Here is a 25,248-nt window from a genome sequence, read left to right on the forward strand (position 1 = left end):
GCAGACATTTTTTTACTGATTCATCCACATTTGTTCAAGAGGAAAAAGTACAAGTAAAAATACTAACACTTTGTCCATCTCATTGCTTCTGATGCATTTTTTTTGTTAATTTATTAAAAAATAACAAGCAATCATTGGCATGTACTTTTTGAATCCCAGAAAAATAAACTGCAATTTTCTGGTTTTTATTTAAAAACAAACAACAAAACCCCAAACAAAAAACTAAATGCAGTTTGAAGACTTTATATGAATTATATTCAGAATATATGATTTGGAATATTATTACTAAAAAATTCCATTACTGTTTTATATTACAATATGTTATCAGCGTATATAAAACTAGTGCAATGTGGTTTTTTTCTGATATAATCTTGAGGATATATAACTGTTTCAATGGCAGTACTTGTTGCAATTTTTGATATTTTTGTCTGCCAATTTTAAGTGGCAAAAGAGGAGAGAGCTTTTTCTAGAACTAAGATGTTTTTTGAATCCATGTTAGAATAATTGTCAAAATGAAATATTTTGTCTATATCTAAAATGTCTTCCTTAGTGTAACTTGAATTTACAATTGTTGACAGTGACAGATTAGTTAACCTACAAATGCTGCTTCTTTGTTTTCTATTTACTTTCCAACTGTGCAAAATGTATTGCCTTTTTACTACTTGTTGTCTCTTGATGATATCTTTTAAAATTTCATTTTAAACTCCACAAGCTCATATATCATTTTTTACCTTCTTATCACTTTTGCTTTTCACTGTCTGGTTTGTCCTTCATTGGCTTGGCCTTCCAATACTGTACCTCGTGCTTTTGAAGGCTACAGAAACTTGAGGAAAGCAGTCAAGAAGAAAGAAGGTTGGAATATTTCCCAGGTTTTTAATTACCTGTCATTTCACTTAACTGGTTGTCATACATGAAAAGAAGTTGGGCAGATTCATAAGTACTTCAAGAGTAGTTCATTTGACTTTTCAAATTTCTTTCCTGTGTTTTGACTTTCAACAAGTGTTTTAAAAGGAAGAAACCTCTGTTGTGGAATTGAGGTTGACTCTGGGATTGCACAGTGTTGAGCGTTTGTGGGGCGGTGGTGCTTTTGGGAATTGCTATAGAATTAAGTTCCTTCTTGCATGGCCTGTATGGAATGAAAGGCAAGAGAAAAGCGCAGTAGCTCATGTTATGAAATGTATAACAGACAGTATACGGCGATAACAATTCTGACGTGAGATCAAGAAGGTCTTGGACCTTCACACCTCAGTTAAGTCTGCTTCTTTTGTTTTTGAAAGTATGTGACTGAAGCCTTGACTGTTCTTTCTGTTCAGTTTCAGCTAAAGCAGTAGATAAAGTAGTAAGTTATAGAGGGCAGCTGAGAGGTCTAAAAAGAGAAATATGCTGTCACTAAAAATGAAAGTAAAGGAGCTTTTATTTTTCAATTGTCTACTTTGATCCAAAAAGCCCCCACTGAATTCATGCAGATGATGCAAATCTACAGATCAGTAGTACACAAATTAAGCAGTACATTTCTGCCTGGGAGAGCTGTTGGCTCTCCTTCCTCCTGCCTCTTCCCATTATTAGGCAGAACACAAATTCTCTGCAGCAGTGAGCTCCCTGCTGTGTGCAGGTGGAAGAGAAACTGGGGATTTGCCTCCATATGCATGAAGATTGCAGCTAAGATCGTTATCGTTTAGACTTATTAACTAACGTAAAAGAGAATGTGTTGTGGACTGAGTGAGGTGCGAATCTGTGGAAATGAGATTGTGTGGCTCAGCGTTCCCTGTTTGGCATTTGTTTTCTGTACAAATCTGGTTAGACATTTTACTTCCCGCTTCCCTGGCTGCTGAGTGGATTCAGACAGTCCAAGCAAAAGCTTTCTGCCTTGCGCATCATTAGCTGTAGCTGGAGTCAGTCTCACTGGTGATGAGCGAGGCAGAAGGAACAAGTTAGCACTGAACAGGTTAAAAAATAGTATAACAAAAACGTGCGTGTGCACAGAAGCACTGTGTCACTTTCCTACCCATTGCAGAGTAGAGCTGTCTTAAAGGTGGGTTTTAGGTGTCGCTTGTCAAATTATAATGTCTCAAATCTACTGAACATTTCTTGTCACTGCACTGAGTACTGGATTTGTCTAAGAGTTAGACCTCGAGCCTGAGCTTATTTTGGTGTCAGTAGAGGAAGAGCAGCATTTCCAGTTATCAGTGCCTGATCGGTGACTGACAGCACATAACTTCCCAAACCTTTATGCAGCTGAAGTTAGATGAGGTGGATTCCATGTTATGCAGTCCTAACCACGTTTTTCTTTATTACCTGCTATGATGTCTAGCCCAGTTCTATCACCATTTCCCATCTGTTGGGCATGGTGGGTTTTGCACACGTAGCGCTAGAGGGACTGACGTTTGGTCCGTGACAATTTGCAGAGTGCCATTGATTTTTGAATTTTACATTTGCATGTGGTGTCTCAAATCTGTACTTAAAAATGTAAAAACTGGTCCTAATGACTAATAGATCACACCTTTAAAACAAAACCGAAAAAAACCCTGCTATAATTTTCATAAGCAATCATTACAGTTCAGGTTGCCAAGGTTGGACTCAATGATCTTGAAGTTCTCTTCCAACCAGACGATTCTATGATTCTATGAGAGGAAAGAATATAGAGATACCTGTATTTTAAATAAGTTTGGAATGATAGTCTGAAAAACAAAGGCATGGAAATATACTAAAATGTAATCTTAATGGTTGGGAAAAGTTTCTTTATGAGATGGACAGACCTATTGCAAAAATTCAGTATTTCTCAACTCTTTTTGTTGTTGTATCGATGCCTATTTCGAGCATTCCTTTGACTAAAAGAGTAGTTATAGTATGATAAATTAAGATATTGCTTAAGGCTTATACATACATTTTTAGATGATTGTAAGCACAGTAAGCTCTGTTATAGCTTGAGAGTATAGCAATACCTGTAATGTATGTTGCACCTGCACACAATGTTCTTTCTTTTTCGTAAAAGCTATTCTGGGTACACCGCAACTTCCATGCAAAATGAGTGCTGCTGTAGTATATGAGGATGTGTATTCTGATTGTCCCAGTTGTGCAATATACCCTAAAATAAGATGCTAATCATTAATGTTATTTTGCAAGCTAAGATTAAGAGTAATTAAGTGTTATTTTATTATCTGCAGGAGTTCGGAAGTTGTGTTTTACCCATGCCCAACACCTGTACCTTTGTCTAACTACACTTTGGTTTTTGTCTTTATGTGGAATACAATTTATTGGTTTGGGGGATGGGAGGAACATGTCATTTCGGTTTATGAATGTTTTGTCTCTGTGCCTCTTCTGCTAGTGTTAAAGAGGATAACACAGATAACGAGCAGGAGAAGAGGGATGAAAAAGGCACTTCCGAGAGAGAGAATAATGAATTGGAAGTGGTAAGTATTTAGAAGTGTTTGGTTTATTTGTCATTGTCTGCTTAAAGATTTACAAGTTTATAGAAAGGAAATTAGGAACAGGTCAGGTGAATCTTGTGGGTTCACAGTGGTAGTCGAAAGTGATTGGGGGATGGAAAAGTGTGGGTGTACTTCAACATCTTTCTATTTTGTACATTTTATAGGAGGAAATTCAGGAAGTAAGTGATCATGAGGATGAAGAGGAGGAAGATGATGAGGATGAAGATGACATGGAAGTTGTCGAAAGCTCAGATGAATCAGATTCTGACTCCGATGAAAAAGGTGAAGTCAGTGCAATATTCTGTAGAATTTTACAAATACTGTCTGTCATTCCTTGGGTTTTGGTAGGCAAGATAGAATGTTGTCAACCCACTGTATATAATTCTCTGTGAATTGTATGTCCAGTGAATTATTTTTTTGGTTATGGTGCTAAAACATGCAATAGACACCATGTCAAGTTTTCCCAAACTGGCTTGAAAATTGACCAGAGACCATCAGGTGTTTGATAACACATTTCTTCCTTAGTTAGAATATCCAAAGTGTAAGGTTTAAGTACTGGGTTATTCTTATGTCTCAGGACTAATCACTAAGGTGATAGCTCTCATCCAGCTAATTTGGAAATGAGTAGAATTTAAATTTAAAGACTGGAAGCCTATCAGCCTTCCTCATTTTCCTGTGGCATGCAAATTAGGACTACTGGAGTCAGAGACAGCATCAGCAGCAATTGTCTCATGTGAGTCTGGCCAAATGGGCAAACCAAGTCTGTTGGTTCCTTCTCTTTTGAGAGTCACACAAAATACTAGCAGGAGTTGCAGAACCTGAAAAAAAAAAATCCTCAACTGACATCTTTATTCTGGAGCACATAATCTTAAGACAAAAAAAGACCTAATTGACTAAAGAAATTAATTAAACTTTTAAAAACTCAGCATGTGGGTTAGTCCTTTTTTCTTACTTTTTCCTCCTACTTTTCTCGTTCCCTTTGCCATTCCACTTCCATGATAGAGGTGGCTCCTCTCTTCTCAGAATTTTGGCTGTATCCTTTCAAGAGCTAGAGAAGGGAAAGTTTCCCTTCGGAGTCTGCCAGCAGTCAAATTTTCCTTTTATAACCTGCTGGGTTTATGAATGATAGTTGTTCTCCAGCTCCGAGGTGTGACTGAAGTCTCTCAACCTTTTGTATGGGGAAGGGCAGATTACTGATGATGAAATTTAAATGTAATTACACCATACAGACAACTCTGATGCAATGAGAGATATCTTTCCCTGTCTGTTTCCCAGTTCTAGGATGGAGAGTGTTTAAGACAGAGTCTTTATCTTGAGTTGAAGATAAGTTTTGCTTGCTGCATGGTGCTTTGTGTAAAATTCTCCTATGCACAGTTTACATGTCAGAAAATGACCCTACCATTGCAGAGAGTGTATTTATGTAATCCGCGCTGTCACTTGAACACAGAAGTCTTAATTTTTAATTAATCAAATCTTTTTATTTTAGAAAATTATCAAGCTGACTTGGCAAATATCACCTGTGAAATAGCCATTAAGCAGAAACTGATAGACGAGCTAGAGAACAGCCAGCGAAGACTGCAAACACTCAAAAAACAATATGAAGAGAAGCTAATGATGCTACAACATAAAATTCGAGACACTCAGCTTGAAAGAGATCAAGTTCTTCAAAACTTGGGTAAGTAGAACAAAATCATTTACCATCATTAGATGTTCTGTAAGGTATTTATGTTGAATTGTTTGCTACTTCTTTCACTTCCTTTTTCAGATGTGATAAGAAATTGCAGAAAACCGTGATAGGTTTGTACCTATAATGACAGTGAATCATGCTTTACTTGTTCTAGTTTCTGCCAGAATTGAGAGAGATTTTTTTAAAAAGATAGTGCTACTGACAAGTATTCGATTTGTATTCGATTTGGTTAAATAAGCATTTTCAGTTTTCTAGGAACTCTCATTTTAACGTAGTCCTTGAGATAGTTCCTGAATTAAAAGTTCTTTCTCACTCCTCCCTCTCCACTTTCTTTTGATTTGCATAAAAGTAAGAACTAGAATCAGTGGCCTTTCAGAGATGTTTTACTGACCAAACTTTTTTGAATATGTAATAGTGTTGAGATGAAAAACTAACTCTGACTCAGGAAGTCTTAAGCCACAAATAGTTGAACTTTGGGAGAGTATTGGGGAAAGTGTTTTGTTTCTTTCTTTCTTTTTAAAAATATACTATATATGCTTTATAGTTATATACTTTATATGCTTTTGCTGTTCCCTTATCCTTCCTTAGACCTTTCCTTTTGATTAGTGCCAGAAAAGGGATACTAGGCTTGATGGCTCTTGAACTGTTGTTATGATCTTATGCACATATGTGTGAACACCTATATGTGTATCTGTGTCTTCAGGTGCTCAGGTATTTGTTGTCTACTGCAAAGAAATCAGATGTAAAGTGTTAATACTTGATCTCTTATCCAAGAACATATACAAGGTGGAGAGTTCAAAGCAGTGGAGGTGACAGGAGCTAGAAAAAAATTAATTTTTTCAAAGATATTGCAGGTAATGCTAAAAGCAGAGGAAGCAGTCATCTGCTGTGGCTGGCAAAATGCAAGTGTCCTGAACTGTCGTGGTTTTAGGCTGATCCAGCAACTAAAACTCACACAGTCTCTCCTTCTCCAGTAAAGTAGAGAGGAGAGGAAAAAAAACACCAAAGGGATTGAGGATTGAGACAAGAACAGAGGGAGCACCCACCAACCATGGTCCTGGGCAAAACAGACAGGACTTTTCTCAAAGCAAAACAGTTTATTAATGATTACTTAGAAGGACAAAGGGAAATAAAAACCGATTACTCGAGAGGACAGAAAGAAACAAAACCAGATCTTAAAACCGACACCTTCCCCCCCCCTTTCCTTTTCCTCCTGGCTCCACCTCCTCCCCCCAGCAGCACAGGGGGCAGGGACTGGGGGAGTGCAGGTCAGTTCATTCCGTGCTGTTACTGCTGCTTCTTTCTTAAAGGAGAAGGAGTCCTTACACCCTTTTCCCCTGCTCCAATGGATCCCCTACCCACGAGGAAAAATCCAAACACTTCTCCAGCGTGAGTCCAGCCCACTGGAAACAATCCTCCCCACAGATTGCTCCGGTGTGGGCTTTACCACAGTCTCGGGTACTTAGGGAGCTGTAGCCACTCGCTCCGGCGTGGGTCGTCACGCAGACTCCAGATGCCTCTCTGCCTTGTCGTGCACCCCAACACGACCATCCTCAGGCTCAGGCATCTTCTCCCCACGGGCTGCGAGTGGGTCTCTGCTCCACCGAGGCCGTCCTGGTTGCAGGGGGGCCGCCTGCTATCTCACCATCAGCCGCAGGGGAAACTCGGCTCTGGCACACCTCCTCCCGCTCCATCCTCACTGACCTGCTGTCGATGCGGCTGTTTCTCTCAGATCTCAGTCCTCTCCAGGTGAACTCAGCCCAGTGGGCACTCTGGGAGTGGAGTGCCCTTGAGTTCCCCAGCTGGCTCTGCCACCGCCATCCTCCGTGGGCGACACCGGCCCGACTCAGGCAGCTGCCCGGCCGGGAGCCAGGGAGCGGGGGCAGTGCCCTCCTCCCTTCTCTGCTCGATCCTGGGTGAAGCACCTTTTCCGGTTCCTTTGTCCTGACTTAAATAGGGCAATTCGCAGAGGCGCCCTATTGGCTCAACCCCGAGGGGGATGGCAGTCTGATCTGGTGGCCAGAACTAAGCCTAACCCGGTTCCAAAACCGGGGCGGTCGCAGGGAGCAAAACTCCTCTCCTGCCACCAGAACCACCTCCCCCTCCACATCAAACCATGACATGAACAAAAGCAGATTAAGAATTCCCTTTTGCTCCAGGTTCTGTAGAGACCTATTCAGAAGAAAAGGCAAAAAAAAATCAAGTCAGAATATGAAAAGAAACTCCAAGCCATGAATAAAGAACTACAGAGACTTCAAACAGCGCAAAAGGAACATGCACGATTGCTTAAAAATCAGTCTCAATATGAAAAGCAGCTGAAGAAACTGCAGCAGGAGGTGACAGAGATGAAGAAAACCAAGGTATATTTCAGTATATTGAAGTGTTGTACAATGAGTGTTTACTGAAAAATGGGTTGAAATCTCCTGTGCATTTATCTACCAGATAGCTCTCTTCTTGCTGCCAGCTCAAGAGTGTGAAAACACAAAAGATATGAACGCCAGGCTGTTCCTGGGGTAGAGGGGCAGCTTTTAGATTTAATGAACAGTACCAAGCATGGAGAGGCTTGCACTACTTATTAGCTGTTATTCAGCACTGAGTGAAGAAGATGCGCTAGACAGAGGAGATAAACTGCTAAAAGCATTAATATACTGGAAGATGGCAATTGGAAGAAGAAACTCTGTATGAGTGGGGGCAGGGGACAGCACTTCAGTGTAAACAGACTTTCCAAGTGATGACCTTTTTGCAGGTTCGTTTGATGAAACAAATGAAAGAAGAGCAGGAGAAAGCTAGAATGACTGAATCTAGAAGAAACAGAGAGATTGCACAGCTTAAAAAGGAGCAACGCAAACGAGAGGTGATTTGACAGATAAAGAATTTTCATTTAGAATAAGCATCTATCATTATGATGTGCATCTGCTTGCAGGCACCCACCATGTGTGTATGTGTTCACTGAGACAGGCATGTACCTGTGTATGTTCACCAGTCAAAATGCACATAATTGGGTTTAACTTCTACAATAGCACAGTTCCTAGCTTCAGGTGATAAGTGCAACAGAATGTAGAAGGGTTATTGAATATGTATATCAGTATTATTTTATTAGTTAATGTTCACTGTTGTCACCACCTTGCTTGCATGCAAGTTTTCTTTTTGCTAGAGAACTGATAGAGTCAAGCAATCACTTTCATTCTGCACCAGAAAGAGCAAGAAACAATTGTAACTTGACAACTTCATGTCACAACAATTTTGCAAACTTGTGTTAATGTGTAAAGGTCTTTTTTTTATACAATACAGTCCTTGTTGCAGATGATGAAAACAATATCATATGCTGCTTATATATATTTTTTTTTTTTTTTTTCAGCATCAACTCAAGCTTCTGGAAGCTCAGAAAAGAAATCAAGAAGTTATCTTACGTCGCAAAACTGAAGAGGTATTGTGGTAAAACAGCAGTGCATCTTTGAAAACAGAATGATGATGTTTTGCTGTAACTTAGAACGCAGTTCTGGGGAGAGATAATGGTGTCTCTGCACTCTGTTTCAGGTTACGGCCCTTCGTCGGCAAGTACGGCCTCTGTCTGATAAAGTGGCAGGAAAAGTAAGTCGAAAGCTGAGCCTGCCTGAGCATCCTATACAGGAAGCGAGTTCTAGCTCATCAGTCGAGCATGATGGTTCGAGAACAGCAGCACAGCAGAAGATGAGAATTCCTGTTGCAAGGGTTCAGGCATTATCTGTAACTGCAACAAATGGAACAGGGTAAGGATTGAAACTGTTTAGCACTCTCTTAGGAGAACTGAAAATTACATTGACGTTCTAGCAGATAACCTTGTTATGATACGTATTGCAGTAGTTGTTATTTTTCAAACTGTTGTCATATAATGCTTGTAAAATGGACACTTTGCCATTATCAAATGCAATTTGAATTTTGTGGGTTTAAGACAGTGTGTAACCATACAAAATGACATCAAAGAACTAGTCACACAAAGAAACTTCAAAATTTCAAAATCCAGTTAATCTGTTCTTAAAGAGAAATGCCTTTGGTGGTCCAATGCCTGCAGTGTTCTTAAGTAAAAAGGAAAACTTGTTGGAAACACCATTTAATATATTAGGTTTATTGGTGATCTTCCACTGTGGTTTGAAGCAGATTCCCTTCCGCACACAATGCCTAAGTGGCATTCTATTTCAGTGATGCATCCTATAAGATACCACACTGCTTGATACTGTTTTTCAAATGCAATATATTAGAGTGCAGTGGAGTTCAGGGGTGGGTGCAGGTAGCTGTCTGGTGCAATGAAAAACTGCAAGAAATGTTTAAGTTATCTGTGAAACACATTCTGACTTGATCACTTCCACATTCAAATGTATAATTGGACTACTTTAGACTTAGCTGTGTATTTCTTTTGAATTCATCACAGAAGGAAATATCAGCGGAAAGCAGTGACAAGCAGAGTTTACTCCTCAAAGGCAGCCAGGATGAAGTGGCAGTTACTTGAACGCAGAGTGACTGATATCATTATGCAGAGGATGACCATTTCCAATATGGAGGCAGATATGAACAGGTTACTTACGGTGGGTGATCTACTAAACACTGTTGGCTGTATAGTCGTATTAAATAGAGAGAGAGCAGTGCATTTACGTTTGCTGTAAGTGAGTTGCTGTGATGGTGGCATAGGCAAAGTGACTTGGAATCCATTGCAGCAATCCATTCAATGAAGAAGCTCTTAACAAGTCCAGTAAGCGTTTGGAGCATGGGATTGCTTAGTAAGAAATAAAAAGTGCATTAATTGGCTCATGTGCAAATATATTAATATATTCACCTGAATAATTTCTTCCTGTAGAAATCATGATATGTTAGTTAAAGTATAACAAGGAAAGGAAAATAAAACAAAAAGACACTTAAATTCTGTGTTTACTAATTCCTTTTTATGTAATATTATGTCTTTGGGAAAATAGCAACGTGAAGAACTTACAAAAAGAAGAGAAAAGCTTTCGAAGAAAAGAGAGAAACTAATCAAGGATGGAGGTGGCAGTGAAGCAGATAGAAATGTCCAAAACATAAATGAAGAGATGGAATCACTAACCGCGAATATAGACTATATTAATGACAGCATTTCTGACTGCCAAGCAAACATTATGCAAATGGAAGAAGCAAAGGTAGGTCAAATATTAATGCAAAAGTGGTAAAATGGAGAAAAAGCCAAACAACTGTGTAAGCCTTGAAAATATTTTAGTAGGACCTGTAGCAATAGGACAAGGGCTAATTGTGTTAAACTAAAAGAGAGTAGATTCAGACTAGATATAAGGAAGAAATTCTTTTACAGTAAAGGCTGGTGAAACACTGGAACAAGTTGCCCAGAGAGGTGGTAGATGTCCCATCCCTGGAAACATTCAAAGTCAGGTTGGATCTAGCTGGAGATGTCCCTGTTTATTGCAGGGGGGTTGGACTAGGTGACCTTTAAAGGTTTCTTCCAGCCCAAACCATTCTGTGTTTCTATGATGTTCTCATTTAGAAATGAGTTTTGTTTTCATTGTGTAATTATTGAAACAGGAAGTGAAAATTTGTGAAAACTTGGGTGAAGTTTGAAATGAATAGTGTTCATACAACTGAACTTTCAGATCCGAGTTTTAGTGTCAACAGTGTAATAATGCCTGTTAAGATTGCAAAGCATTTAATGTCAAAGTTGATGCTTTCTATTCTGCTGGCATTAAATTAATGTAATTCTCGAGACTAAAGGCTAATGGCTTGTATCTTCTTCCTGCAACTGTTGATGTTTCTGCTCCTTTGTATTGTTTTTGCATATTTTAAATATATTTAAATATTTTTGTATGTAAGAACTTATGTAAATTCTTTATATTGCATTTTAGTATATTTTCAAATACGGAAGAGTGGCTTTGTGTGACTAAAGAGCCTTTTCAGACCAAGTTGCTCGTTTAGGGTTGACTTTTCGAATAGTAATCTAGTAAAGGGAAATTGTCTATTACAATTGATGTACAAATTTGAATATTACCAAAAGCAGTGAAATCCAACATGAAAACTCTTATAATGCACATCATACCTTCCATGATCTAGCAGGAAGAATCCACCACATACAGCCTCCTAGATCTCTTGCACACAGTAGCATGAAATCCGAACTGTAATACTTATCGATATTTTTATATGGCAGTGCTCGAGTTCTCCCTCTGCCGCTTTGGGCTGATCTTTGCTTTAATGCATGTTGCATTGCCAGCAGCTTTTACTATTTTAATCAGATCAGAGTTTCTTGAATTTTGGACAGCATGATGCAAGGTTATAGACCTTTACCAGTAAAGTAGTAGTGAACACAAAAGGCTTAGTATTTCTTAAGGATACCAGAGTGCTTAATAGTGACCGAGAGGAATTAGAAGAAAAATGAGGAATAGACTAGGGGGAGAAGTCTTTGAATGCATGAAGGCTGCAGAAACTGAAGAAATGCACTCATTTCTGCATCCACTGTGAATAGGTTAGCTTGTAGAAGGTGTCTGAGTCAGAAATTGCATAAGAACTTTTTAGTAGCAAGGAAACTGAAGCACCGAAAGAGATTGGGAAGGCTGCCAAGTCTGTACTGCAGGATGTTTTGGGGATCGTTTGGAAAAGAAAATCTTTCAGGCATGGTTTAGAGGTGCCAAGGGGGTGAACTGGGTGATATTGCAACATTTTCACTGTTTGTTTTCTATGATTACTGTAAAGATTTAAAAAAAAAAAAAGGCAGCATTTTTACAATCTGACTGTTTTTATTGTTGCATATGTAGGAAGAAGGAGAGACCTTGGATGTAACAGCAGTAATTAATGCTTGCACTTTGACAGAAGCTCGATATCTGCTTGATCACTTCCTCACGATGGGTATCAATAAGGTAATGCATTAAGTGAAATATGTGTGTGCCAGGACTATGCCTTGTACCAGGAGCAGAGCTGTGCTGACATAGACTGTGCATTAAGCAAAGCAAAGCTGGTCAACACTGCTGAGTCACGTGGGTTCTCAGTGTGAAGGCCTTTCAGATCCATTGTCCCCTTCAACCTGTTGCCTATTTGTCAACCCCTAGTAGAACCTACTTCACTCTGCTAATTACCTTATGTTGTCCCTATAAAAGCACTAGTTTTTCAGAATCAAATGTATCTCTTTCTATGTTTTTCAACAAGCTCCTAAAGAATGCTCAGGATCTTTTGACTGACTCAGCCACTATCTTAAAAACATGAACCTTTAAAAAATTTGTTGATGCGTGGGATACTTTAGTCAGACTTCTACTTTTGAGTAGAGCAATAGCAGCTTTTTCTGAAAGCCTTGGATAGTAATATTTTCAAAATTAGTATTTGGCAGTTTATAACCCTGTGGACACATGTATCATATGCTCTTGCTGCCGCTTCTCTTTCTGTTTGGAGGTCGTACTCGGTGTCATTGAATCAAAGGAAAGATTTCAAGGCTATTGAAATGGAATTTGGGTCAGTCTTACTGACCAATTCTCTGTTCTTTTTTTTGCATTCTTGATTCATCACTATGCAGGTAATCAAAAAATTTGTGGGTTTTTTTTTAATTTTAAAAAAAAGAAAAAGAAAATAAAATTCCCACAATCACATTGGCTTCTGCAAATTTCTATCTTTTAATTTTTTTCAGCCCTTCGGTGGGTTGAATGGATACCTGATTCCTTGCAGCAGAGTTAATATGAGAGAAGTGCCTCTGACTTACTCTCACAATTTCTCCTTCTAATGTTAAAAAACTCCATTATGTGAAGGTGTTTCTCCTCTTTCTGATAAGTAATTATCATGTAGAAAAGCTGAAGGTAGGTTTTCTTGCAAAATTAATCATGACTGCTGGTCTATTCTATTGTTTCCACATGCAAAATGTGTGTATTGATATGTTGTTTTAGTTAATGATAAAATCAGAATCTAATGTGTAAGTTAATAGTACTATTCTTCTTTCTCAAGTGCTAGCACTCCATGTCCTCTGTTATCCTGCAGGCCTTTGAGAAGATGTGTTGTACCTTCATTTTTCCCTACTGTTTCTTCTATTTGGAAACCATTCTCTAAATTCCTTGGCTACATTTTCTGCAACCAAAAAATTCCCGCTAATCCATAGGTCTAGAGAATTTCCCTTAGAATGGATTCTCTCTTAAGTTGGGCCATGAGATCTTTCAGCATAAGCTGAAAGTTCACTAAGTGATTATGTAGGAAAGATTATGGTTCTGGGGTTGGTTGTTTTTTTTTTTTTTGAGGGAGGAGGGATGTATAATAAAAAAAAGGTACTTATTTATGAAAAATGTAGGTGTTGATTTTTCCAGATGCTTGCTACTCCTAAATGCAGAGTCTATAAATTATACGTGGGAGTCACATCCGACTTAGACACTAGGTGCATATTTGCTATGCAGTCTGAGGAACACAAGTTAAATGAATGCTTAATGAGTCACTTAAAAAAGAAAAATAAACAGCCTTTAATTGACACCTGATCTTTAGGATGTGAAAGCAAGGTTACAACAGACACATTACTTGTGTTCATAGTTTTTAAAAAGTTTTGGCAATTCTCATTTTAAAACAAAAAAGTTGTGATAAAGTATTTGTCATCTTTTTCTTTTTCTCTCCTAGGGGCTCCAAGCAGCTCAGAAAGAGGCTCAGATTAAAGTTCTTGAGGGACGCCTTAAGCAGACAGAAATTACTAGTGCTACTCAGAACCAACTGCTGTTTCATATGCTAAAAGAAAAAGCTGAGTTAAATCCTGAACTTGATGCTTTGCTGGGTCATACTTTACAAGGTAATTTTGTCATCTTGTATTGTGAATAGTCAGCTGCATGTCATGTTTGCCTTTCATGCATGCTGTACTGGGCATTCTAGGCTATTTCTTTTCTGAATAGATGCTGTATTTTAACATCTTATGCTTAAGCTCAATGTCACAATTGATGTGCCTGTGTGTCATTTTTAAGGATATCCCCTTGGCAGTGAAATGTAGGAAATAAAGAAGATTTTTTTTATTATTATTGAGACTTTTAAAATTCAAATAATCTGTTTCACAAACACTATGCATTTGCAATTCGGTACAATTTTAACTTCTGAATGTGAAATTCTAAATATGCAATCCTATTCAATCATCATATGTTAGTGATTTTTGAAAGTGACATCGTATGTCAGTTACGGCATCTATTCTACTTCTCATGAGATGATATCAAGAAAAATTTAGAATACATTCGGGTACTTTTGTTTTATTTCTTTTTATAAATGGATATGTTTTGATTGGAGTGTTGCTTTTTTTTCCTTGTTGCTGTTATTTACACAGACCTAGATAGCATACCACTGGGTGAGTATGTTTAGCTTTCTGTGTACTGTACAGCTGCATGAGTTACTAATTCATTCATGTTCACTAACTGGTGCATCTTAGAGTTTGTGAGTGTGTGAAGTTTGCATGAACTATTCTGTAAATGTACTCATTATCATGAGCTTACAGAGCATTTCTTCCTCTCTGAAACCATCCATAGCCCTCATGTTAGTCAGATTTGTCAGACAAGAAGCGAGCACAGTAAGCAGAACTGTGTTTCAAATTTATGACTTACTACTTACAAACCTATAGTATGTTCAGACTTCATAAAGCTATTTTGTGATATACTACTGCTGTAGTTGTGACAAATTCTGCTCATCTTCTTAGGTCTGAAAAAAATAATTGTTTAACATGCAGGTCATTTTTAGCCATTTGCAGATAGCTTATATTGTAATGTAAATATTTTACAGAATGCAGATTATATCTCACTCTTTTCAATTGAATTTAGTTACTGACTTCACTGATTTTGAGGAGTCTTTTGTTGTTGTTGTTGCTTTTAAATGATTCCCAAATAAATTATGCTTATTTTCTTCCATCCCTTGCTCCTAGCCAAACTGGCTATGTTTGAAACCTGAAAAAAAATATTCCTGATGTCAGTAACAATTCCTTTTGTATTGTCTTGTGTTACTTCTAATCCCATTATGCAATCCTGTGCTATTTTGCATAGACATGTGAAACATTTCAAAAGCACAAGACTTCCTGATAGTGTAGAGATCGTCATCGGGTGTAAGCTGGTGAGAACTTTGTCAGCTTCCTGACAGGTGACACCTGAAGATCTGTGTCAGAGCATCTTGCTGCATACAGCCAGCATTTATCCAGGAACCTCAGTAGTTACTAATATCATAGTGTATCTAAAATAGACCCTTAATGTGTGTGCATGTGTGTGTGTTCACCCCTGTTGGAGGGAGAGCAGTGCTTCTCCAGTCAGGAAGTTAGCATTGCATTTTCTGCAGCTTTTGTTAACAGCATCTGGAGCAGTGAAAAGACACTTGTTAACTGCGTTGGAACAGTAGCTCTATCGTGAAAATTTTTGTCCAGTATATCTCATTAAAGAAGCTTTTTAACAATTTGCAAGCATGAACTGAGGCTTTTAAAACACCTAAGCCACTCAGGGCTATGCTAACATTTTATAGATATGAAACTTCACTGTGGGTGTGTATCTTGGCTCAATATACCATACTAACTTCAGTCTACATGGAAATCCAAACTGTTGATAGTCCATGTTTTGTAGATCACTGGTGTGTGAACCCTTTGAGCTGCGTGGAGTTCAGACACCGTTGTAGTGAGGCTTCAAGGCTGGGACAGCCAGCTGGCTAGCAGGGACCCTGTTAGTGCAAGAGCTCCCTTGTAATGTGACACAGTTCCCAGAGGTGGAAGTGTGGGTGGCAGCAGATGCTGAAATGAATTTCACCAGGCCGCCTGACAGCTCAGTGGCAGTACCCAGCCAGCACCACCCCTAGCAAAGGGGTTGCACTTCCAATGTGCTTGTGAACCACTCCCTTGATGCCTACTTTCAACTCCGATATCTTCACGAGTTCTTAGCCATTTAAATACACTTGATTTGAAGAAGTTTGGGCATTCTCTAGTGTAGTTGTGCACCTGCATTCAAGCATAGACATAAGAAAAAGGTTCGGTCTGCAGCAAAGCACATCACAGGCTCAGGTTTTGACCATCAGAATGAGTTCTAAATGCACGCCTGCCTTGTGTGTGGATGAACTAGCTGCCATTGCTATCCCATCTGCTCTTGTGAAGACTTAAAATGACCATGAAATTGCGTTCTGCGTATTGCTGAGTCTACCTGGACTTGTCCAAAGCATTTGACACCCACACACCATCATTGTCTCTAAATTGGAGACACTAGGTAGATAAGGAATTGGCTGGATGGTCACACTCAAAGAGTTGTGGTCAGTGGCTCGATGTCCAAGTGGAGGCCAGTGACGAGTGGTGTTCCTCAGGGATCAGTGTTGGGACCAGTGCTGTTTAACATCTTTGTTGACAACATGGACAGTGGGATCGAGTGCACCCTCAGCAAGTTTGCAGATGACACCAAGCTGTGTGGTGTGGTCAACACACTAGAGGGAAGGGATGCCATCCAGAGGGACCTTGACAGGTTTGAGGTGGGCCAGTGTGAACCTCAGGACATTCAACAAGGCCAAGTGCAAGGTCCTGCACGTGGGTCGGGGCAATCCCAAGCACAAGTACAGGCTGGGTGGAGGATGGATTGAGAGCAGCCCTGAGGAAAAGGACTTGGGGGTGTTGGTTGACAAGAAGCTCAACATGAGCTGGCAATATGCGCTGGCAGCCCAGAAAGCCAACCGTATCCTGGGCCACATCGAAGTGTGGCCAGCAGGTCGAGGGGAGGTGATTCTGCCCCTCTACTCTGCTCTCGTGAGACCCCACCTGGAATGCTGCATTCAGCTCTGGAGTCCCCGACGTAAGAAGGACATGGAGCTGCTGGAGCGGGTCCAGAGGAGGGCCACAAAGATGATCTGAGGGCTGGAGCACCTCTCCTATGAAGACAGGCTGAGAGAGTTGGAGTTGTTCAGCTTGGAGAAGAGAAGACTCCAGGGTGATCTTATCGCAGCCTTCCAGTACTTAAAGGGGGCCTACAGGAAAGCTGGAGAGGGACTTTTTACAAGGGCATGTAGTGATAGGACAAGGGGCAATGGCTTTAAACTGAAAGAGGGGAGATTTCTATTAGATCTACGAAAGAAATTCTTCCCTCTGAGGGTGGTGAGGCGCTGGAACAGGTTGCCCAGAGAAGCGGTGGCTACTCCATCCCTGGAAGTGTTCAAGGCCAGGTTGGATGAGGCATTGAGCAACGTGATCTAGTGGAAGGTGTCCCTGCCTGTGGCAGGGGGATTGGAACTAAATGATCTTCAAGGTCCGTTCCAACCCAAACCATTCTATGACTCCTTTCTGAAGAATTGTGAGAGCTGCTTTTTCTTCCCACCTGTAATATCCGCATGTTCATGGATGTTACTCACAGGTGTGTATGTGCAGATCTTGAGAAGGCTGGTCAAACATCGTTTCCTCTGGATGAACTGTGATGGTGTGCTGCATTGTACTGGTACTGTCCAGTTGCCTGTGCATGAGGATGAAGACAAGTCATGAGAAAAGCTTTCCACTGTTCTTCAATCACTGGTTTATTAGCAGTCGTCTCTGCTGCTCCTCGCAAGCAGTACTGCCTTTACTAACTTCATTGCTCCTTTCATCTCTTTTCACTCCGGACTTCTTGCAGAATCTTGCTCTTCTGCCTCTTCTCATTTCTTTTTGTTGATTCTGTGTGCTGATCTCTACCCGGGGGGCTTCCTGCAGTCTTCCTGTGCTGAATTGCAGCCAAACTGAAGAAGAATATCAGTACATATCAGGTCACATGAATCTGAGCTTATGAGTAAAATCCCATCTTTTGTGGCCATCTTGCACTTTTTTGGTTACCCGTAAGAGCTGATCGCAAGTTCTTTATGAGAAGAAGATGAAGTAACATCACCTTTATATAAATCTTATATTTTTTTTTTAAATTCATTTATTTTCTTGATGCTGCTTTTGTGCCTTGCTAGAAGCAGTAATCTAGATCCTCTCTTCTGCAGAAGGTATAGAATAATAACATGTACAGGAAAGGTTTAATGTGGGCTCAAATCCAGGATGCAACACAACAAAAAGTTCAGAATACTATTCCTGTGACCCTACTTTCTTTATAATGTTGTCTTTCTGATAGTTAAGGTTACATTGTTAAAGCTAATATGGCAGTTGAGTATGTCTGAAGTGCATTGTTGGCGTTGATGCTAGATTGATGTACGGTTTTGACTTTGTCAGGAAACGTTTTTAGATGTAGCATACACAAGAAGGAAGCGTTTTGCTTTTCTTCATTCCTTCTCTGAACTCACTGGAAACTGTGTATCTTTCCTGCCTTTCTCTAAAGCATGAATTTGCAATTAAAACGTATACATGGACAAACCTATTTTAATACGGGTACCAAATATGTTAGTTCTATGCACTACAGGTGGTATCAACTTTCTGGCAGAAATTAAGTAAATAAACTTAAAGCTTCTCTAATAATAAAGAAGAAACGTAATGGAATTTCATGAGCATGTTCAAAATAAGGGATCTTGCTTGCAGGAATGTATTACTTATGTCCTTAAACTATGCTTAAAAATGTATTATTAGAATAATAGGCAAGTTAGGGGATTTGGTTTCCCAGCAGTTTGGAGTTGATTGTACAAATGCCCTGGACTGGTTGTCTCAGCTGAATGTTTTGTACCGTTTGCATGCAGACATGTTAATCTGATGTTTGACAGTGTTAGTGTGTGACATGCATGCTGGTTTTGTCTTTTGTGGACAGGTTTGTGTACCCATTTTACTTCAGGAGCATTTCTACTGAAATGTTTCATTTTACAATTGACTTCAATAGAATTAATCTCTTTTATAAGAAGCAATTCTGAACTATTAAATGATGGCATCATCTTGTTTTGAAACATAAATGCTTTTATACTGATAAAGTGCTTGCTTTTTGTCAGCCCAGATGATGCCATTCTATATAAGCTGAGGCTGAGTCTAAGTCTCAGATCACTAGCTAAAAATACTTTCTTTTTCTTCATCGTAGCCAGGCTGATTCTGACTCAGAGCAAGACGGTTACCAAAAAAAAAAGGAGGAAGAGACATCCTTACTGTCCATTGATTTACATCCTGTCTCTTCAATGTCTTGCAGTTAATTTCCTTTGCTTTGTCTTCTTTCTTCCAGATTTCCTTCTAGAATTTATTTCTAGTTTTCTGTCGTCTCTGTTGCTCTGCTACAATAAATAGAGTGTTGTATCTGGCACAGTATGCCTAGGTGTATGATTATTTAGGTTGTATGAAAAAAAATCAGAGATACTAGGAAAATTTTGAAACTCCCTGCCTTTCATATGCTGTTCATCTACATTCAACATTGAGCTGTTTTGTATAGCACTTAAAACCTGCATGTCCTGTTGTAGATGGACAGATTAACATTATTCTTTTGGAAATTTTCTAGAAAACTTGGAAGATAGTACTGATGAGGATGCCCCCTTGCATAGTCCTGGGACAGAAGGAAGGTGAGCAATCTTTGTTAACTGGTAGCTGGATCTGGTTCTAGAAAGATTACTGTTGCTTCCTCTTTTTGTAGTGTATCATGTATCTATTAGAAGGTACCTCTCACATATCATTCTACTTTGTCCACCGTTTCAATAGAAAGAAGAATTAAATAACAGTACACGTTCTGCAAAAATATAACTAGCTTCTCTCTAACTGTGATGCATTTTTTCTTTTAGTTCATTATCTTCAGATCTTTTGAAGCTTTGTGGTGAAGTCAAACCCAAAAGCAAGGTAGGCTGTACAATGATGATGGTAATAACTCATACTTCTATGACACCTTCTAGGGAATGCTTTTGCTTCGCTCTAGAGACGTTAATGAATTAAAGACAAGCAAAAGGTGAACTGACGTACTGTTCGTGTGATTTGTATGTAATGTGCTTTTGTCTGATACTCCTCTCTGAGGGGCAATGATAAAAACGTACTTTTTCAATATTTTGTGGTTGAATTTTTACAGTTTCAGAATGAGATACTTTCTTCCAATTCGTAGCACTCCAAACTGGAGTAGGCTTTTGATTTGGTATCAGTTAGGCTGCAGTTTAATGTTAATGCCAGTGGGAACTGTGAACATGCTTGTTGTTTGCAATTTGCTTCTGCAGTCATGGAAAAGTAAAGGAAATTTATAAAATAAGTAGAAGTTTGACCTTCAGGCTTTTAATTACACTTGGCATTGCAGAAATGTATCTAGGCTGTCTGAAGGTTATTATTAATGGCAGTGGGAACTGGAAACATGCACACTGATGAGGATTCTGCTTCTGTGCTCACAGGATTATAAACCAAGTTTGCGAAGTAAATAGACATTTAGCCTCTACTCTTTTAACTGTAGTTGGCTTTGAAGGAATATATGTAGGTTGGCTGTTGCATTACTGGTGGCGTTGACTGGTGTGCAGCTCTTTGGGCAGGTACACTGAGTGAGTTTGGTCTGAAAACGTTTGCATAAAAGAAGCATTTCATTTTTGTAATGGTTGTGTTCAGACTGGACCTTCATCTTCCCCAGTGGCCTGCCTTTCCCTGAGGAACAGATCTTAAATTCACATCATCACATATAGCATATATGATCACTTTTTAAAAGAATGACTGTTGCACAAAGCTTGGCTCCTTTGTGAGGTTTTCTCTTGTTTTCAAACTGTTGAAATGCTGAGCAAATCTTAATTCGTGTTGGCTTAAACTACTTTTGAAGTGACATAAACTAAGTAAGAAGCAGAATTTTTATATCAAAGGAAGCATCGGTGTAAGAAGTCATGCCAATATAATCGTAGCGATTTAAATTCACACTTTGCTTTATTTCCTCTCTGCTTTATACCATTTCATTTGAATAAACCTTAGGAGAATAATATTGTACTCCTGTAGTATTGATAGACACTTGTAGTTGGTTGAAAGGATATCCTTGGAAACCAGTTGTCAAATCAGTGTTTCATGCTATCAAAGTTGACTTGCCTCCTCTGAGGCTCCTCCTTGCCAAAGAGTAGAGGTGAGCTGCTTGGTTTAGTTTCCAAAGGTAGTTGCCAAGTGAACTGAGGGGGATGCTAATTACCAGCTAATGATAAGTTTAAATGTAGCACTTCTGACACATACCATGAAACGTTTAAAAACCACAACTTGTTTTTTATTTGTCTCCAGGCGCGCCGGAGGACCACTACCCAGATGGAATTGCTATACGCAGACAACAGTGATTTAGTCTCTGACATTAGTGCTGCAGACTCTTCTTTGGCTGGCCCTCTTGCATCAGTTGCAGAAGCGCAAGAAAGCGGGACGGCTGCTGACACAAATGATACTCCTGCTAGGGACAGAGAGTTTATTCCCCCACCATCAGGCTTACCTTCTAAGATAGGCAGCATGTAAGTTTGGCCATGCTGTACTAACTATCCTTTGCTTTAAAAAAAATGCATGTTGCCAATTTCTTGTAATCTGTTATTTTAACTTTACAAAGGAGGTTGATATACTTAAAGCTTACTAAATCATACTGACAAAGCTCCTTTTCTACCATCACCACTCTAGAAAGTATTAAATGCACTGTTGTAAATAACATGTTTCTTACTGAAGATACAAGTTCTGTTAAGTTACTCTGTCACAGTAAAACTGTTGTAACCCTGTTTCTAAGTAGTGGGAAAAACCCATCTAGTACCTTGGATACTTGCTTTAATAGTGCTATGAGAAGTGCACATTCTAGGGAGGTAGTGAGAATCTGCTTAGAACAGCAGAGAGATTTTTTTTTAAAAAAAGCAATGAACCACCCCAAAACTCAACCCAAGAACTTTATATTGTGTAGTCAGAGTATCTGTATATGGTCCTAATTATTAGGTAAAATCTTTCTGTGAGTCATCTTGTGTGGACCATACTTAAAATGAAGAAGTCTATACCATAATAGAGTACGTAAGCGTGAAGTTGAAAGAAACGTGTTGGGTATTATGAATCCTCAAAAATCCTTTCTATTTGCAGGTCGCGTTTGCCTGCAGAACAGTTTTTAATAATTGAAAGTGTTACTTGATGCCAAATAGAACTAAAAATATTATTTTTGTCTTTTTACTTTGGGGCCAGCAAGTCTCTCACACGCACTCTCTTTTTCTTCTACTTGCTCTTGCTATTCTTTTCGTATCCACCAATATCACTGTTGGTTATTAGCCATTCACTGCTAGAGACCCTTTTCTTGGCTTTTTAGGTACTAGCTCCTATATTGCACAAACTCATACGTAAACTGAATGTGCTTGCCACATTCAGTGGCCTGGAAAAACTGAGTCCCATAGCTATCTTCATGTTACAGATTCTGGAATTATGCGTCTTTCGCTATCCGCCTGTCCTATTTGCATAATATTTTTTACAGCAGTCTCCATCTAATGCATATTTGCAACTTGTATTATTTTTACTGTGTATTTCTAGCATGTGCTTGAGGTGGCAATCATGAACAGTAAAACACTGCTGACAGCAATTATTAACCCATGCTGATGGCTTCAGTGCGTTTTACAAGTAGAATCTGCTTGGAAAGAATGCTCTGGGGGGTGAGGATAGGTGGAGAAACCCACTTGTTTCAGCAGTTAGTGTGAGATCACTAGAGACTTTTGAAGCTTCAAGATTTAAAACATCAAGTGTTATGACCTGGCATCCAAGACTCAGGTAATACCAACTTTTGCCTCACTCCATCTTCTAGAATGTATCCGTTTATGAAAGTAAGCCAGCAATGAGGCAAAACAGGATTTTCCCAAAACTATGTTCTGTGGGCATTAGAGAGTTATGCACTGTCAGTAAATCAATTCAGTCAGCTGTAGGCCTCACGTATATTTTGTTTTTTATTGATCGTGTTTTAGCAGATAAGTAATCAAAAATTCCCACGATCAGTCTGTAGTGACTTCCTCAGTGTAACTGAGATGCTTTTTCAGAACTAGAGTTCGGTATACTTTGTATGAAGTATTGCTCTTGTTGCTGGTCACTGGTCATTGTTGAAGACAAGCTGTCTTTGTGAGCTGTCTGGCCTTCCTATGTGGGCCTGCAGTGCCATCATATCTCTTGTAAAAAAATACGTTCTTCTGGAGCAGCATTTGACCTTATCTGCAATAAATATCATCTCCCTTGTGCCACTTAAGTGGCATTCAGGGATGTAGAAGCAGTAACAGTGACCCAAAATATGCGTTCTTTGGAAGCAAATTTAGATGTCTTCATATGTACAAACTGCTCCACTCTGGAAACCTTTACGTTTTCTCAGCTCTATGGTGATTCAGAGAGGCACCTAAATGCACATGGGCAACAGCTAGTTTGGTTAGAGTTCGGTTTACAAAGATGGTTAGTGCCATTATCCTTTGACATGCTCAACTCATCTACAGCAGCTTCTTCAGAGCAGAGTGGCCTACTGTAGGTCTAGTTCCAGCTCTTCAGATGTCTGATATCCTGGGAAATCCAAAAGGGCACTAGAAACCTGTAATTAGGTATATGTATGTCTTGCTCCTTTTCATTCAGGTCGCTGACATCATACACCTGTTTTTTACATCTATGCTTGCGAATTTCGTTCCATCAAGACTGCTGCATTTTTATAATATCTGAATTTCCAGGCTTTCAAAAAGAATTCATAATATGATCACGCTCTTTACATCTTCTTCTGAGGGTGTGCCACTGTGGAGTCAAGGATGGAAGACTCAAGGGGCTGACAGAGAGTGAGCAAAAAAGAACTGGCTCCGTGTCTGAGTATGCAGAATGCTGGTGTGAGTCAGAGGAGCTTGGGTTCCAGTTTCTGGTGTGGTTCATTTAATCTAGTAGCTGCACGGTAGACACATAGGCAGCCATGGCAGTAGAGACTATAACCCAAGTTTGTCATCTTTGCTGAAAGATCCAGCTATCAGGCTGATCATAGGATTTGCCTTGTGACCCCTCAACTTTTGCATTCCTAAATGCATACTGGTCCAGCATAAACAGAGGGAGGGAGCGTGTCCTGCCCCACCTCTTTTTATGTCCTTTGCAGGGTATGCCCAGAGGTAAGGGAGCCCTTCAGAGAAATGGGTGCTCTGGCCTTGATTGAACCCACCTTCCCCTTCTTTTTGTGTGCTTTTAACTGCTAGGCTTTTGTGCAAAGCTAGACAGGTTATCACTTGTCCTCCATTTCCTGTCTATTGAAGATTCAGAGGAGGCCTCTAGGGTCTGCACACAACTCTTGGCCCTAGATCCTACAGGTAGGACCTTCACCTTTCAATTAGGGCTTGTGTTCAGTGTGCACGTGATTGCTTGAGACAGTCAGTCTCAGCTACCTGAGTCAAGTAGCTCTTCTTGGTTGGTTATGCTTTCCTTGGTAAATCATGTTATTCTGCATACCAGTCCCCAGATGGATTTTATATAGCACAAACTTCCTCTCAAGGGAAACTGTTGCAGCTTTTCTCATGTAGAAAAGTTTCAGCTATGTAGAGCCTGTAGAGCTCTGAGACCAGATGCTCGTAACTGTGTCAGGCAGGTGGCCTGCCAACTGAACTTTGTCTGCTTAATAAAGTTGTGTGGCACAAAAGCACTTTCAGAATCTGCTTTCTCTCTTTTAGTGAGTGTTTCTAGTCCTTATATTCATAGAAACAACTTCTAAACACATGATAAAAAAGGATAAACCAGAGTAAATGTTGCCTTTCGTATGCCCAGCTAGTGATAAACGGGAGTCCAGAAGAGTGGAGACCATCCAGATTATCATCTTCTTTTTTTTTCCCGTTTTTTTCTTTTTCTTTTTTTTTTTTTCTATCTGACTGTGGTGAAATGACGACATTTCAGTGTCAGCATTAATATTGCACTCTTGATCTTTTAGCTGTTTTTAATGAGTAGTAAAAAGTTGGGAGAAAGACCGCAGTGACTGTGAACTGGAATTATTTTAGAGCTAGAACTAGAGAGACAAAGCTGAAATGGAAAGCAGGGAAGGAGGGACAAAGAGAAGCAATATTACGATAGTCAGGCTGTCAATGGGATACTTTTTCTCACTTCATAATTTTGAATCTAATATTGAAACATTAATACGTTAATGCTAAGTTTAATTCATATGTGAAGATCATAATGATTTCTCTGTTCTTCATGTCTTTAAGTGGTCTTTTGCAAAGAAAAGTTGTGGAATCTGAAATTTTAGATCTTAGACATTCCATCTTCTCTGTGGTCTTAATTTGAGATGCATACTCTGCTGTATTTCTTTTAGACAGTCTCTTTTATTATTGAATTAGTAGATCTCCTTTGCATATTCAGTATCTGGCTCTTCATACGTTGAC

The 25,248-nt window shown here is 39.4% G+C and overlaps 1 protein-coding gene across 1 annotated transcript in view; it reads left to right on the forward strand.

Annotated features, from left to right (window-relative positions):
* KIF21A (kinesin family member 21A) overlaps positions 1–25,248 on the forward strand; it is a 94,460-nt gene that overhangs the window by 60,164 nt on the left and 9,048 nt on the right. Inside the window, exons 11-24 of the mRNA XM_086609871.1 lie at positions 3,326–3,410; positions 3,593–3,710; positions 4,915–5,103; positions 5,819–5,826; positions 7,862–7,969; positions 8,474–8,542; positions 8,653–8,864; positions 9,524–9,677; positions 10,062–10,262; positions 11,877–11,978; positions 13,702–13,867; positions 19,437–19,497; positions 19,714–19,768; positions 21,155–21,372. Coding sequence (XP_086465997.1) covers positions 3,326–3,410; positions 3,593–3,710; positions 4,915–5,103; positions 5,819–5,826; positions 7,862–7,969; positions 8,474–8,542; positions 8,653–8,864; positions 9,524–9,677; positions 10,062–10,262; positions 11,877–11,978; positions 13,702–13,867; positions 19,437–19,497; positions 19,714–19,768; positions 21,155–21,372 — 1,746 coding nt within the window. The remainder of the gene's footprint in view (positions 1–3,325; positions 3,411–3,592; positions 3,711–4,914; positions 5,104–5,818; positions 5,827–7,861; positions 7,970–8,473; positions 8,543–8,652; positions 8,865–9,523; positions 9,678–10,061; positions 10,263–11,876; positions 11,979–13,701; positions 13,868–19,436; positions 19,498–19,713; positions 19,769–21,154; positions 21,373–25,248) is intronic.

Source organism: Tauraco erythrolophus, chromosome 4 (genome assembly GCF_009769465.1).
Source record: "Tauraco erythrolophus isolate bTauEry1 chromosome 4, bTauEry1.pri, whole genome shotgun sequence".
Lineage (NCBI taxonomy): Eukaryota > Metazoa > Chordata > Aves > Musophagiformes > Musophagidae > Tauraco > Tauraco erythrolophus.